This window comes from Elephas maximus, chromosome 9 (assembly GCF_024166365.1).
Source record: "Elephas maximus indicus isolate mEleMax1 chromosome 9, mEleMax1 primary haplotype, whole genome shotgun sequence".
NCBI classification, from domain to species: Eukaryota; Metazoa; Chordata; class Mammalia; order Proboscidea; family Elephantidae; genus Elephas; species Elephas maximus.
The window spans coordinates 125,430,226-125,446,975 of record NC_064827.1 but is presented as its reverse complement, the minus strand read 5'-3'; the positions used below and the strand labels follow the sequence as shown (position 1 = coordinate 125,446,975).

At 43.5% G+C, this 16,750-nt stretch overlaps 1 protein-coding gene and 1 long non-coding RNA gene across 14 annotated transcripts in view; one reads left to right on the top strand and one right to left on the bottom strand.

The window, feature by feature from the left end:
- CDK20 (cyclin dependent kinase 20) overlaps window positions 1-16,750 on the bottom strand; it is a 106,322-nt gene that overhangs the window by 23,280 nt on the left and 66,292 nt on the right. For 8 of the 13 annotated variants that reach the window (XR_007518626.1, XM_049895570.1, XM_049895574.1 and 5 more), the window contains 5 exons: window positions 11,504-11,713; window positions 8,786-8,944; window positions 7,474-7,684; window positions 6,200-6,378; window positions 5,987-6,114 (listed from right to left, as the gene is read on the bottom strand). Coding sequence is in view for 11 of the 13 variants with exons in the window: in XM_049895570.1 (XP_049751527.1) it covers window positions 5,987-6,114; window positions 6,200-6,378; window positions 7,474-7,684; window positions 8,786-8,944; window positions 11,504-11,713 (887 nt within the window). In the remaining 2 variants the exon portion in view is untranslated. Of the gene's footprint in view, window positions 1-5,986; window positions 6,115-6,199; window positions 7,109-7,473; window positions 7,685-8,785; window positions 8,945-11,503; window positions 11,714-16,750 lie in introns of those variants that run through there. The other 5 variants (XR_007518627.1, XM_049895572.1, XM_049895573.1 and 2 more) reach the window with 3 other exon arrangements.
- LOC126082731 (uncharacterized) overlaps window positions 1-16,750 on the top strand; it is a 155,352-nt gene that overhangs the window by 95,452 nt on the left and 43,150 nt on the right. The gene's annotated exons all lie outside the window — the stretch shown is intronic.

The window sequence follows — 16,750 nt, the reverse complement described above, 5'->3', positions numbered from 1 at the left end:
CTGATCAATCTCACTGCTCTCCTGAACGAAGGAGATGTGAACTCAAGAGCTGATGGAGGCAGTCACTTTCCACCATGTTACCTAAGCTTGCCTAGGCTGCCCTGTGGCTTGAGAACAATGCAGCAGGTGTACAGAAAACAGAAAACAAAACTGAAAATAACTGGAGAGAGGACTTCCTGAGTTTGCTCCTGAAATTCTGCTGCTTAGGCTTTCATGAAATACCCTTCGAGTAAGAGTAAATTTCATGCAACTGAGGTTCTATTCCACTTAGAAATTAATAACATACATAACAAAAACATTAAAACCCTGCTGCAAGAGATTAAAACAGACCTAAATAAATGGAAAAATATTCCCGTTCATGGATTAGAAAACTTAATATTATGAAACTGTAAATAATGCTAAAAGCGATCTACAGATTGAACACTATCCTGATCAAAATTCCAACAGCATTTTTTACAGAAATGGAAAAATTCTCAACTTTGTAGAAAGGCAAGAGGTCCCAAACAGCCAAAGCAATTTTGAAGAACTAAGTAGGAGGCCTCATACTTCCTGACTTCAATACATATTACACAGTAACAGTAATCAAAACATCCTGGTACTGGTTCAATGATAGACACATAGATCAGTGGAACAGAACTGACAGCCCAGAAATAAATCTAAACATCTACAGTCAACTGATTTTCAACAATGGTGCTAAATCAATTCATCAGGGAAGGAACAGTCCTTCAAGAAACATTGCTACGAATATTGGATTTCCACATGCAAAAAAAAAGAATCAAGATCCATATACACCCTATACAAAAAGTAATTCAAAATGGATCAAGGACCTGAATGTTAAATCTAAAACCATAAAGTTACTGGAAGAAAAAGTAGAGGAAAATCTATCGGGCCTAGTTTTTTTTTTAAATGATAGATTATCAAATACGACAAATCCGCAAACAGAAGACAAAATAGATCACTGGGACCTCATAAAAATTAAACACTTATGTTCATCAAAGGGCTTTATCAGAAAAGAAAAGAGATAACCTACAGTCCGGGTAAACATCTTGGGGAGCCATATATCCAATAAGCATCTAATATTCAAAAAATATACACTGTTAGAATTTAAGAACAAAAAGACAAATGACCCAATCAGAAAATGGGCAAAGAACATGAACAGACACTTCACCAAAGATATTCAAATGGCCACCAAACACATGAAAGGATGTTCATTTTCATTAGCCATTAGAAAGATGCAAATCAAAACTGCAACGAGATACCATCTCACTCCTACTAGAATGGCAATGACTGAAAAAGAAAATAACAAATGTTGGTGAGGATGTGGGTAGATGGGAACCCTTATCCATTGCTGGTGGGAATGTAATATGGTAGGTACAGTGTTGTGGAAAACAGTATGGTGATTCCTCAAAAATCTAAAAATAGATCTATCATATGACCCAGCAATTCCACTCCTAGGTATATATATCCTAGAGACCTAAAAGTAGTGAGCGACATGAACACGTATGTTCATGGCAGCACTATGCACAACAGGAAAAAACTGGAAACAACCCAAGTGCCCATCAACAGATGAATAGATAAAACGTGGTACATCCATGCAATGGACTACTACTCAGCCACAAAGAGAAATGAAGTCCTGATACATGCTACAACATGGATGAATCTGGAAGACATTATGCTGAGTGAAATAAGTCAGTCACAAAAGGACAAATACTGTATGACCTCACTTATATGAGCTGACAAGAATAGGTAAATATATGAGAGCAATGGTTATTAGTGGTTACCTGAGTGAGGGCAGGGAGAGAGGGAACCATTCTCTGAGAAGCAGTGAGTTTATGTCTATGGTGATGAGAAAATTGGCATTGATTAAGGGTAATGGTTACACGACTTGATTAATGTAACTGATATCACTAAGTTGTACGCTAGAAAAAGGGAGAAATGGCAAATGTTATATGTAATTTTGCAACAACAACAAAAAAAGAGAGGGTAGAGTTGCTGAAACATCTTAGGTAACTTAGGTAGAGCCAAACACCTCCTGGGATTAGTTCTCTTGATTCGAAGTCCTAGGGCCATGGCTTTGTGGAACTGTCCAGCCAATTGGCCTAACACTGTTTTTAGAGTTTCTGCTCTACTGCCGAGTCCAATGAGTAGAGCCTGGAGTCCTAAAGACTTGCCAGCGACCTCCAAGACACAATTGGTCTCTATACGCCTGGAGCAGCAGAGGAAGGAGACCCTGGAGAGGAATCAAAGAAGGAATTGGACTGTAGGTCTAGCTGCTTCATGAACTACTGCCTCCTTTGCCATGTTGTTGTTGTTGGGTGCCGCTGAGTCAATTCCAACTCAGTGACCCATGTGACACAGCAGAACTGCCCCACAGGATCTGTACAGATGCAGATCACCAAGTCTTTCTCCCACAGAGCCACTGGGTGGGTTCAAACTGCCAACCTTTCAGTTAGCAGCTGAGCACGTAACCGTTGTGCCACCAGGGCTAAATGGATGGTGTCCAGCTACTATTGCTGAATATTCTGATCAAGGACTCAACAGATGAGTTCTGATCCCAAGGGGGTAAAATGTTGAACAGAATCTAAAATTTCTTATAGAATCTAAACTTACTGGACCCACTGAGGCAGGAGGAACCTCCAGAACTGTTGCCCTGAGGAAGTTTTTGAACCTTGAGCTGAAACTATCCCCTGAAGAATTTTTTATCTTCATACTAAACAATAGCTTGAGCATTGCAATCTTTTAAAGAATTATATATATCAGACCAAACTGGCAATAGTAACTGTAATGTACAGATGAGTAGTTTATGGGCAGTAAGTCTAAGTCAATGGTAGCCAAACAATATGCGGAGAGAGACACAAGTGAAGGATGTTACCAGTGTCACTGAACTCTACATGTAGAAACTGTTGAACGCGTGTATGATCTGCTTTGTATATTTTCACAAAAATAAAATAAAAAAAAAATCAAGAATAGACTGTGGCAGTTTCTAGACTGTTTATAAAAATGAAGAACTAGCTGGTCTCAGTAAGGACTGAGGAGGGTACAATAGTTGAGATTCCTTGGTACGAGTGGGTTAGCCAGTAGTCTTTGAAGCTTGAACTATCATCTGCTTTCTTTTTTTTTCCCCCCTTAAGTAATTCCTCTTATTCTTTTTTATTTTTTTACAATTCAATAATTATTACTAAATTAGCCGAGTGTACAGCCTTCAGCACAATCCAGTTTTAGAACACTGTCACCACTCCAAAAAGATCTCTTGTGCCCATATGCAGCCAATCCCCATTCCCACTCTCAACCCTAAGCCTCCTCTGCAGATTTACCTTTCTTTAGACAAGTCAGTAAATGGAATCGTATAGTGTGTGGTCTTATGCATCTGGCTTCTTTCACTTAAGAGAATGTTTCTGAGGTTCATCCGTGTCCTGTGTGTATCAGCACTTCTTTCCTGTTTACGGCTGAATCATGTCCCATTGTAGAGACAGACCACGTTGCACTTATCCATTCGCTAGCTGATGGGTATCTGCACTATTTGCCCTTTTGGGCTACAATGAAGAATGCTGCTAAGAAAATTCATGCACAAGTCTTAAACAATAAAATGTATTTTGTTTCTCTAGGGGTCTGTTGCTGGGTCGATGGTAAACTTATGTTTAACAGACCCGTTACTTTGGAGAATCAGAGTATGTGTTCATAAACGATGACACTTCAGGAAACTGAAAAGCTCTTAGAAAATACTGGCTGTTTGTTGCACCATTCAATAAGGACCAGAAAAGAGACAAAATGCAGTCCATAGTTCCTAATCTGTAAACTCACCAGGAAAAACGGTATGAAGCAAGATTTCTGTTGTTTATTATTACCCAATGAAGCTTCCAAGCAGAAATTAACATTCAATTAACTAAGAATTTAAGGAGGAATCTCATATGAGTTAGGGGTATAATTCAGGGTCATGATCAATTCAGAGGCACGTTTTAGGATGGTCAACATCTTATTACAATCCCAGGAAGGGTGACCTAGCCACGTTCTCAGGCAATCTCCATCTGGCCTCTCTCCAATGGCAAAAAGCAAGAATTTGCATATTTATCTTCCCCAGAACAGATTTTCCTGCCACTTAGGGGGCAAAAGTTATTGATAGTCTCAAGTCCTACAAGCCGGGGTAGATAACCTGGACCACCTCTCTACCTGCCTGAGGGGTGTGTGCTTTACAAATGCTGGTATGCCGCCAGGTGGGACCCAGCAGAACGAGGCCACAACACTGCTCCAAGTGCAGGGGCTGTGGGTACAAATGTATAAGCACACAAGCCAGCAAAACTCCAGCACTGCACAGCTTACAGATGTGGACAGGGAAAATGATAACCCCAAAGACTTTGACTCAGCTAAGGCCTCAAAGCTGAAAGGAGTTTTGAATAAAGAAGCTGTAGATGCAAATGCTTTTCAGAATGCAAAGAACTGAGTAGCCATTCTGCTTTGTTGAGAAAGTTGAACAAGAAGGTAAAAATAATCACAGGCCGTGAGCGGCCATCTAAGATACTCCACTGGTCTCCCTCTGTCTAGAGCAAGGGAGAATGAAGAAAACCAAAGATACAAGGGAAAGATTCGTTCAAAGACTAATGGACCACAACTTCCACAGCCTCCACCAGACTGAGTCCAGAACAACTCGATGGTGCATGGCTACCACCACCGACTGCTCTAATAGAGATCACAATAGAGGCTCCTGGACAGAAAAAAAAGAAAAATGTAGAACAAAATTTTAACTCACAAAAAAAGACCAGACTTACTGGCCTGACAGAGACTGGAGAAACCCTGAGAGTATGGACCCCTGGACACCCTTTTAGCTCAGTAATGAGGTTCACCCTCCAGCCAAAGTTTACACAGGCCCAGAAAACAAAACGAGACTAAAGGGGCACACCAGCCCATGGGCAAGGACGAGAAGGCAGGAGGGGACAGGAAAGCTGGTAATGGGGAACCCAAGGATGAGAAGGGGAGAGTGTTGATATGTTGTGGGGTTGGCAACCAATGTCACAAAACAATATGTGTATAAATTGTTTAATGAGAAACTAGTTTGCTCTGTAAACCTTCATTTAAAGTACAATAAAAAAAAAATCACATGCCAGTTAACCACAAAATTTAAGTAATTTACTAAAAAGAACAAGGATTTTCCTGTACTAATTAGAAGTTTGCTTTAATGATTATCTTCAAGACTACAGACTTAAAACTTAGAGACTAGATTTGTATGTTACAGAAATCTGCCATTTTGTAAATACCTGTTTTTGAACACTGTATCTTTCTTTTAAGATTGTAAAGTATGTTTGTCACAGGAGGTGGAATTTGCTCCACACCTTGTGACATAATTGATGGCAATGGTCTTGCTAAAAGTAACACAAATGGAACGTGTAAGGGCTCTTAAAATACAAAAGCACTCTACAGCCTTTTCCTCTTCATAGAACTTATTCTGTCACGTAAAAATAAAAAAGTGATTCCAATATATTAATGTTAAAACACAATGCAAAATCTCATCCTTTCGGACTTTTACAATCTTGCCCTCCTCGATTCCCACAATAACCCTGTGAGTTTGATAATCAAATTGGAATGACAGCGTGGGTCAGAGTGAGGGCTAAGTGCCAGGCTGCAGAGTCAGGGTCCAACCTGGCCTTGACCACGTGCTCCCTGGGTAACTCTGAGCAAAATGTTCAGTTCTCCAAGCCTCCGTTTCATCAATAAAATGTGAATGACACCGACTTCACATGGTTGTTCTGCACACTACAGGAGATAATGTGTATAATGCACAATTAAAGCTAGCAAGCTTATTTGTCTCTTTTAACACAACAGGAAACAGAATTTGACAGTATCTTGCCTAAGGTCACCAGTTAGGAAGGAAGGGGCAGACTGGGCTCGTGCCTCTGGGTCCTATTCACATCTTTACAAGGTATCCTAACAAGTACTGTGTGTGGGTCAGGGAAGACCATTCTACAGGCAAAGTAAAGAAATTAGAAGCAATTACCTGGCCCATCTATGGGATCCCCCAAGCAAGTGATAGCAGCTCTTGAGAACTGGAAATTTATTTTCCTTATTCCACACGTACACTCGCAAAGAGAGGTCAAAGGAAGAGGTAATGACTCGGCTCGGGTCCTTGAAATGAGAAAGTCAAGTGAGGGTGGGGTTGTGGGCTCCCTGAGGCAGAGTCCTACAGCGTGGGCAGGGAGGTACCACTTACCACCCACATGGCGGTGATGGGCCTCTGGTGGTCCTGGAAGGCTGCCAGCTGGAGACCATGCATGGTAAAAAGCACCAGCTCTGAGCCAGAGACCAGGAGCATCACTTGGGAACCATGGCCTTTCATCAGGTGGGGTGCCATCATGGTATCTGGCAATAGGAAGCTTGCAATCTGTTGTGCTTTTTGAAATAAAAACACATAGGTTAGCATCTCTCAACAGCAGCTAGGGATATGGGATCTACATATGTCCCAAACCAAGATGATATGGCACACTGAAAAAAGCAATGGCTTTGAAGTTACTTAGACCGGCATTCCAATCCTGACACATGCATTTACTACCTAAATCTCTACTTCATCAACTTGTAAAATAATGACTATGCCTTACTACAGGGTTACTGTAAAGACTAAATAAAATAATGCATGCAGTCAATTCAGGAATTGAAGTTTCCTTCCTTCTACACTTTCCCATCTATGACAGGATGATGTAAGAAATGGCCAGGTGAGAACTGTATGACATTTGCCGTAAAACTATTCCTGAAGATGATGTCCTTTATACTTTATAACGTTCCTTGGTAAAAATAAAAAAGAAAAAGTCAATTTGGTAGTTTCCTTATGGAGTTTAGAACCACAGAAAAAAAAATTACCTCTTAGGAAGAATTCATGTGTTTTCTTGTATCAGACAAGGGGTTATATTACACATCCTGTTTCCCTTTTTTCCTCGGCTGCCAGGAAACTCAGATAAAACGTATGGTCAAATAATGACGTGAAAACAAATAAACATAATACAAAAGAAAAAATGCTCAGGACCACAGGTGAAGGCCTGTCAGAGTAGTGTGGGGTTTGGGAAATCCTGATAAGAGACAGGGTGGAGAGGGCTGTGGGTCTTCTTTTCCTACTGGAGTAAGAACTCTGCAAGGAAAAGATAGTTGTGGCTTTTATTCATCTTTGTATGCATTCAGTGATGAGAACAGTGCTTTTGACAAAAAAGTGGAAAAAGAGATAAGAATGAATGGAAGCAGAGAAACCAGCTAGGAGGGGAGACTGGAGGAGTAGACAGAATTTAATGTCTGAATTCCCGGCTACATGGGACCCACTTCATAGCAAGTGCTCACTCACTCAACCAGTACATAAAAACACAAACAAAATGTTTGTTGGTTCACTGTATCTCAAAAGAAAAGAAAACTTGTCTCGAGGAAAAATGCAAGATTTGAGCATTACCATGCAATGTGAAGACATGCAGACCCACTGGTCCTAGCATAGGTGGGGGTCCTTACCCACAATGTTCACTTGATCCCTGAACTTCTTGGCCCCTAACTCGTAGGTGGTGACCACCAGCTGCATGCCATTGTCATTTCTGTGCATCACCATTAGCCTGGCTGCCTCATCGGGGGCCCAGCAGGCTCTGGAGCTCAGCCAGATGGGGAGAGTGGTAGAGACAGGAGGCTCGTCTTCTGATGGGTGTATCAGGGAGTGAGTGTAAAACACCTGGGGAGAAATACCACCACAGGTCACAGGACCGGTGAGGGAGAGGCCCTTCTCAGGCCAGGAGCACACAGGAACCATTCCCTCCTCTGGGCCAGGTGGGGAAGCCGACCCTGCCTGCACGCAACCCCCACAAAGCCCTCACTGCCGCAGGCACAGCCGGGCCCTCTGTGGAGGCCTTTCCAGACTGTGCTAGGTTAATCCTTGCCTGGCCACACTGGGAACATCACACACCAGGCCCAGTGAGACGAATCAAATAAATTGCTTTCTCTGTGTCTGAACAGCTGGGCATCCCTCTTTTGCTTCTGTCTCCAGTGTGTCCCACATACTCCTCATCTCCTGAAGTCTGGCTCCTCACCCCTCATTCAGACACTGGGACTGCTGTGTCAGAAGGTCCTGGTGGCCTCATTGAATCACCTCCCTGCACCTGGCCCTTTCCCGGCCCTGCCCTCCTTGGCTGCCAGGTCACTCTCCTCCCCAGTACTTTCCTAGTCGGTGACTGTGTTTTCCCTTTTTCTTTCCTTCCTCTCTTCCTCTAACCCTGAGCATTTCTCAAGGCCACCTCCAGCCCCCTGCCTTTTTCATTTGTCTGATTTTCCATTTCAGGCTCTGGCACTCAAAGGGTGTAAGATCTGAGAAGTGACCACACTTCTCTGGCTGCAAATCTACAGGACCCTCTCTGATGAGCAGCAAGTGGTGGGCATTCTGCAGAAGTGGGTTTTCACTTTTCTCTTCACAGTCAATCCCCAGATGCTTCCTCTGCAGTGCCCGTGTCTTCTCTGTGCCTGATGGGAACACGTCCTCGTGCTCCCTCTCATGGAAGCTCTGCTCTCAGGGCACCAAAGGCACCTGGAGTCCCGAAGGCCCCAACATCACTTTGCCAGGAGACATGCAGATTATTATTCTAAACATATACTGAAGATGAAAAGAATGTGCGTTTTCAGCAAGGCCACGCTGTATGCCTGGCTGCTCTCTCCCTGGCTGTGGGGCTTGTCCTGATCAAGGAGCAGTTCCTAAGAGCATCCAATACCCCTGAGGTTACAGAACCCTCCATCTGCACCGCACAAAGTCAGACCCTTGGGGGAAGGACAGCACAGCACTGACCTTTGGACCTAGGTCTGAATTCTGAGTGGATACAAACACCCAGTGTTTGTCAGGAGAACAGAGAAGGTTCAGGTGGTTGTTTCTAAATGCGTTCACTTTGGAGATCACCTGTAAGTGAGGCACCGTGAGTGTGTAGAGGTCCCCTCCCGCACAGGCTGCCTGAAATGTGAAACAGAACGAATCAGAGGACTACACATGAAAAGAACAAGCTGAGCAGGAAGTATCGCCATCTTCTAAAACACCTGTTTCTTCAGCTCTGAGACAGAGATGGTATTATGGGCTCCCTTACAGGGGTGCACACATCCATGACTTTTAGGTTATATCTTATTTTTTCAATTATACAGGCAAAAATTAGTACATTCAAACACTATATGACATTATATGACTGTTCAGAGCAAAACCCTCTCCTTTCCTTGCAAAAGTTTAGTGGCTGCGCCCCAGTGCCCACTGGTCTCTGTTTACCCAGTTCATACCACCTAGTCTCCCCCTGTGCCCAGTTGCCTCTCAGTGTGTGCTTAACACCGCATTTGAAAGACGAAAATAATGTGAGGCGTGGGATGATGTTATCTTCCTCCAGAAAGCATTTCCATCACTTCTACCAGATGCCAGGGCGCTAAGCCGCAGTCTGTGCAAGGACTGTGACTCAGAGGCTGCACACATGGCAGTCCCACCCAACGCACGAGCATCACAGGCCCCCTCGTGGGTGGGGCTGTACTCCCACCTGGGTCCCCCTGGCTGCCAAAGGTCTGCTCAGCTACTCTGCTGCCTTTGAGTAAATGCCTCCAGTGAAAAAAGTGCATAGACCTGGAAACTGTTCACTCTCTTTTTAGCTTTCTGATGTTTTCAAGTAGATTTAAAAAATTATATATACACACACACACACACACACACACATATACATAGAAACCAGTTGCTATCAAGTCAGTTCCGACTCACGGCGTCCCCGTGTGTGTCAGAGTAGAACTGTGCTCCATAGGATTCTCAGTGGCTGTGACCTTTCAGAAGCACATTGCCATACCTTTCTTCTGAGGCACCTCTGAGTGGATTCAAACCGCCAACCTTTCAGTTAGTAGCTGAGTGCTTAGCCATTTATGCCACCCAGGGACGACTCTGTGTGTCTGTGTGTATCCTAACTTTTCTAGTTGTCCTTCTTAGACAAATAGTCCAAATGACATAGTGTACCATTCCCAGAAGAGAACTATACTTGTTTCTTCTTCATGTATACAATATAGTCTCAAACTTCTCTGGAGATATACACTTATTCTACAATCCTCTTTAAACAACTATAAAGTTGTTTACATTAAATCTATTTCATTAGATCTTACATTTTTGTTTGCTTAGTTCTTCTCCTCTACAGGGTTACTAAACCAAAAAAACCAAACCCATTGCCATCAAGTCCATTTTGACTCACAGCAACCCTACAGGACAGAGTAGAGCTGCCCCATAGGGTCTCTAAGGCTGTAATTTTTGTGGGTATGTGTTTTATTGTGCTTTAGATGAAGATTTACAGAACTAGCTTCTCATTAAACAATTATTGTTTGCCAACCCCAAGACATGTCAACACTCTCCCCTTCTGGAACTTGAGTTCCCTATTACCAGCTTTTCTGTCCCCTCCTGCCTTCCTGGCATTGCCCTGGACTGGTGTGCCCATTTAGTCTCATTTTGTTTTATGGGCTTATCTAATCTTTGGCTGAAGGGTGAACCTCAGGAGTGACTGCAGTACTGAGCTGACAGGGTGTCCGGGGACCATACTCTCAGGGTTTCTCCAGGGCTATAATCTTTACAGAAGCAGACTGCCACACCTCTCTCCCACAGAGCAGCTGGTGGATCTGAACCGCCAATCTTTTGGTTAGCAGCCGAGAGCTTAACCACTGCACCACTAGGGCTCCCTTTTACAGAGTTAGTAAAGTTTCAATGTTAAACTACTCCTGGACTTCTGTCATCTTTGTATTTGGGAATACCAGTTTCCACACACATCTCAAAGGCCTCCTTCCCCCACAGGTGGATGATACTACCTCCAATTAAGCACCCCCGAAGAGCCAAAACCAAATCCACTGTGGTGGAGTTGATTCTGACTCATAGTGACCCCATACGGTTTCCTAGGCCGTAAACCTCTACAGAAGCAGATTGTCACACATCTTTCTCCTGTGGAGCCACCGGTGGTTTCAAACCGCCAACCTTTTGGTCAGCAGTTGAGCACCACTGCCTAGATTTATCACCTTAAACACCCTTTCACTGTACTCTCCTGATCAAACACCAACTACTCTCAAGTGCCCAAGAGCCAGACTAAATTAAATGTCCTGGCAACTGACTGAAGGGCTCATATCTTGGGCAAATGCTCACATTTTGACAAGCATGCCTCAGTTTTTCCTGAGTTGGTCTTAACCTGGACGTGAGAAATGGGTAAGAAGGGGAAGAATGCAGGAGTGAGAGAAAACCACAGGCAGAGACAGAATGTGAGCAAAGGCCAGGAGGCAGGATGGTAAGGGGTGTGACCCAAGACCACCAGGCAATCCACAGGGGGCCTCACTGTGAATGCACACTGGCTGTGAAATTCTGTGTGGAGGCCAGGAGAGGCCAGGGGAAATTCTGAACAGAAGACACAGTCAGTCGGTGGCTCAAGGCTCTCCCTATCACAGGGGCCATGGACCAGAGTGCAAACAGACCTCAGGAGACCGCCGGGTCCTGCAAGGGCTCCTGAGAGCCAGTGCCACTCACCATTAGGAAGGGGCCATCCAGACAGTCACAGGCTTCCAGAGCAGACGAGTACATTGGTAGACAAAAGGAAGCCCATTCCTGCCCATTCTCTGCTTCCCACACTTTGATCAGTCCCCGCTCATCCACAGTGACAACCAGCTGCAGCCGAGGGTAGGTCACCAAGTTCACCAGGGCAGCGGGCTGCAGAGGGCTTGACCAGATCTCGGTTCCCTAGGCAATGATACAAGTCATGTAATAACATGTTCTTATCTATTTATTTCATAAACATGTATTATTTTGTTCATTTAACCAACACACATTCATCTGTGCCTACTAAGGGCCAAGCCCTACAGTGCACGCTGGGACCACACAGATGAAAAGGATGTGGCCCCTACCCTGACAGATCCACTGACGAGCAGGGAAAACAGCTGAAACCTGTGTTTTACAGTGGAGGACAGAAAAGTACCCTAGATATACGAGGAGCACTAACTTAGCTCAGTGTCTAGGAAGACTTCTGAAAGGTGAACAGCCTTCACCAGCAGGACTCAGGGCAGGGAAGGAACAAAGGCACTGCACAGACAATGGCATGGTGTGTTTGAAGCACTCCAAGTGGTTACCTACGGTCAACTGAAGGGCGCTTATATAGGAGTGGGGAGGACGTGGGCAGGATAGGGAGGCTAGACACACGCTGAGCACATCCCAGTAAGTCTGGGCTTCGCACCGCTGCAGACTGCCCATGGTCTACAACTTTCACGTGCATTATCTCAGTCAATTTTCACGGGAGCCCAGCTTTACAGATAAGCAAATTGAGGCTGGTAGATGTAAGTGAACACATAGATCATGTTACATGTACAGTGGCTGCCCTGCTGACAGCAGCTCTCCTCTGTGGGGTACACCTGGCAGTGCCACCAGGTACCAGCCCTGGCCAAGGCCTATACCCAGGCACAGGCCACTGGTCCAGATGAAAACAACTGACCCTGGCCAGTCAACTTCACGTTATCTCCTGGGATTTTGGAGACTGGATAGAGAGAGAGAGTCGGGAGCCAGTAGACTATGATGTGTTAAGACAGTGCATTGGAGGGTGTACGTGCTGACTGCTGTCCCTCACTTCCCAGAACCCCCTCCGTTAGGCTCCCCTTCAGTTGTGGTCATCCATCTCTCTCTCAGTCATGATATCTTGGTATGCCTTCTTTTTTCCCCTCAGGTGATTTCTGCGGCTTAGACAGCCTAAAGACTATCACTAGTACCAACTTTGGCACCAGTGACTGAGCAAGCTGCTTAATCTTCCAGTTTCTTTAGCTGGAAAATGGAGATGATGGTACTAATCCCTGCCTCATGGGGTGGCTGTGAGGGGTACATGAGTCCCACAGGGCACGGGGAAAATGGTGATGATGGTACTAATCCCTATCTCATGGGTTGGCTGTGAGGAGTAAATGAGTTCCACAGGGCACGGGGAAAATGGAGATGATGGTACTAATCCCTACCTCATAGGGTGGCTGTGAGGAGTAAATGAGTTCCACAGGGCACGGGAAAAACGGAGATGATGGTACTAATCCCTGCCTCATGGGGTGGCTGTGAGGAGTAAATGAGTCCCACAGGGCACGGGGAAAACGGAGATGATGGTACTAATCCCTACCTCATGGGGTGGCTGTGAGGAGTAAATGAGTTCCACAGGGCACGGGGAAAATGGAGATGATGGTACTAATCCCTGCCTCATGGGGTGGCTGTGAGGAGTAAATGAGTCCCACAGGGCACGGGAAAAATGGAGATGATGGTACTAATCCCTGCCTCGTGGGGTGGCTATGAGGAGTAAATGAGTCCCACAGGGCACGGGGAAAATGGTGATGATGGTACTAATCCCTGCCTCGTGGGGTGGCTGTGAGGAGTAAATGAGTTCTACAGGGCACAGGAAAAATGGAGATGATGGTACTAATCCCTGCCTCGTGGGGTAGCTGTGAGGGGTAAATGAGTTCTACAGGGCACGGGGAAAATGGAGATGATGGTACTAATCCCTGCCTCGTGGGGTGGCTGTGAGGGGTAAATGAGTTCCACAGGGCACGGGGAAAATGGAGATGATGGTACTAATCCCTGCCTCGTGGGGTGGCTGTGAGGGGTAAATGAGTTCTACAGGGCACGGGGAAAATGGTGATGATGGTACTAATCCCTGCCTCGTGGGGTGGCTGTGAGGGGTAAATGAGTTCTACAGGGCACAGGGCACCATCAGGAATCTTACAAATCAGCTATTTTAATATTGTTGTTATCCCTCCCATATAAAAAAGCCTACAAACTGATACGAAAAGGCCCCGCAAACCAGCCTGCCTTCCCTCCAAAATGGAAAGACTGTGAACAGAAGAGAAAAAGAAAATGGCCAATAAGCGCATATTCAAAAATGCTCAAATTCAAACATAATCAGGGGAATGAAAACGTAAAATAACATTTTGCCTATCAGACTGGACCAAAAAAAAAGGACTGACTGTGACCCACGGTGTCAGGGATGTGCTACAACTGGTACTTCTGTATACTTTTGGTGGGCCTATAAATTGCTACAAATTTTTCAGAACATAACCTGGCAGTATTTATTGCAATCTAAAATGCTCACGAAGCTGACCAGAAACCCCAGTTACAGAAATTTACCCAACAGAACAAATGCTCTAAGACATAAGAACACATGTACAAGTATTGTATACAAGAGCAAAAGAAGAAAAAAATGAAACCTGCATGTTCATCAATGGCTGAATAAATTATTATACAACCATGTTATACAATACTAGTTATTAAAAGAACAAAATAAGCCCACATGAATTGACATGAAAGAATGTCCACAATATAGTAAGTGAAAAAGGGAAGTATGAGCAATGTGATCTTATAGTAAAAAAAATTAAAGAAAGTAATACAATCTAAGCACCAAGCACCTCTCTGTATACACATGCTTATATAATAAAAGCAGGATACAGGGCAAATTCTTTTTTTTTTTTTTTATAGTATTTTTTTGAGTTTTCAGTAAAGGTTTACACAGCCATTTAGGTTTCCATTCAACAATTTCTACACAAATTTTCAGTGACAGTGGTTATGTTCTTCACAATGAGTGAACATTCTCATTATTTCCATTCTGGTTGTTTCGTTTCCATTAATCTAGTTTCCCTGCCCCTTACATTCTCATCTTTGTTTTAAAGTAACTGCTGACTGTTTGGTCTGATACAGGTGATTTTTTAAAAAGGAGTACAGTATTTATGGGTGATATTCATTATTTTTTGTGCCAATTTGTTACCTAGCTACAAGATGACTTCAGGGGTTAGTTTCAGTTCAAGGTATAAAGCGTACCTTGTGGCAATAGTCGTGGGGAGTCCTCCAGTCTCAACTAGTTCAGAAGTCTGGTTTTGTTTTGTTTTAGGAATTTGAGGTTCTGTTCCACCATTTTTCTCCCATTCTATCAGGGTCCATCTACTGTAGCCATGCTTAGAGCAGCTGGTAGTGGTAGCCAGCCACCATCTAGTTCTGGTCTCAGGGTAAATAAGGCTGTAGCTTGTGTAGACTATTTGTCCTATAGACTAGTTTCTTCTTTGAGTCTTTGGTTTCCTTCTTTCTCTTTTGCTCTAGATGAGTAGAGACCAACAGATGTATCTTAGATGGCCACCTGCAAGCTTTTAAGACCCCAGATACTACTCCAGGATGTAGTGCCCAAACTAGGATGTAGTACACAACTTTACGAACTATATTACACCAGCTGACCGAGATGTCCCACAAGACTATGGTCACAATCCTTCAAACCCAGAAAATCAACCCCACAAGGTGTTTGGTTATATCTAAGAAGTATCCATAACTGTGCCCCCAAGTGCTTTATTATATAAATATATATATATGCATATACACACATATATGCATATACATACACATACGCCTAAATATATACATACACATATGCCTAAATATATACACACATATATGCTCACATAAACATATTAAATATATACTTACATATATACTTATGTATATACTTACACATACATATTAAATATATACACACATATATACTGACATATACATATTAAATATATACATACATGTATATACTCACATGTACATATTAAATATATACAAACACATATATAAACGTATATACTCACATATACATATTAAATGTATACGCACATATATACCCATGTATATACTCACATACACATAATAAATACATACACACATTATATACATATGTATATACTCATCCCCCACGTATCTATCGGTTTGTCGTACTGTGGGGGCTTGTGTGTTGCTGTGATGCTGGGAGCTATGCCACCGGTATTCAGATACCAGCAGGGTCACCCATGGAGGACAGGTTTCAGCTGAGCTTCCAGACTCAGACAGACTAGGAAGAAGGACCCAGCAGTCTACTTCTGAAAAGCACTAGCCAGTGAAAACCTTATGAATAGCAGCGGAACACTGTCTGATATAGTGCTGGAAGATGAGCCCCCCAGGTTGGAAGGCACTCAAAAGATGACTGGGGAACAGCTGTCTCCTCAAAGTAGGGTCGACCTTAATGACGTGGATGGAGTAAAGCTTTTGGGACCTTCATTTGCTGATGTGGCACAACTCAAAATGAGAAGAAACAGCTGCAAACATCCATTAATTATCAGAACCTGGAATGTACGAAGTATGAATCTAGGAAAATTGGAAATCGTCAAAAATGAAATGGAACGCGTAAACATTGATACCCGAGGCATTAGTGAGCTGAAATGGACTGGTATTGGCCATTTTGAATCGGACAATCATATAGTCTACAATGCTGGCAGTGACAACTTGAAGAGGAACGGTGTTGCATGCATCGCCAAAAAGAACGTTTCAAGATCTATCCTGAAGTACAACGCTGTCAGCGACAGGATAATATCCATATGCCTACAAGGAAGACCAGTTAATACGACTATTATTCAAATTTACACACCAACCACTAGGGCCAAAGATGAAGAAATAGAAGATTTTTATCAGCTGCTGCAGTCTGAAAGTGATCAAACATGCAATCAAGATGCATTGCTAATTACTGGCGATTGGAATGCCAAAGTTGGAAACAAAAAAGAAGGATCAGTAGTTGGGAAATATGGCATTGGTGATAGAAACAATGCTGAAGATCGAATGATAGAATTTTGCAAGACAAACGACTTCTTCATCGCAAATACCCTCTTTTACCAACATAAACGGCGACTTTACGTATGGACTTCACCAGATGGAACACACAGAAATCAAATTGACTACATCTGTGGAAAGAGACGATGGAAA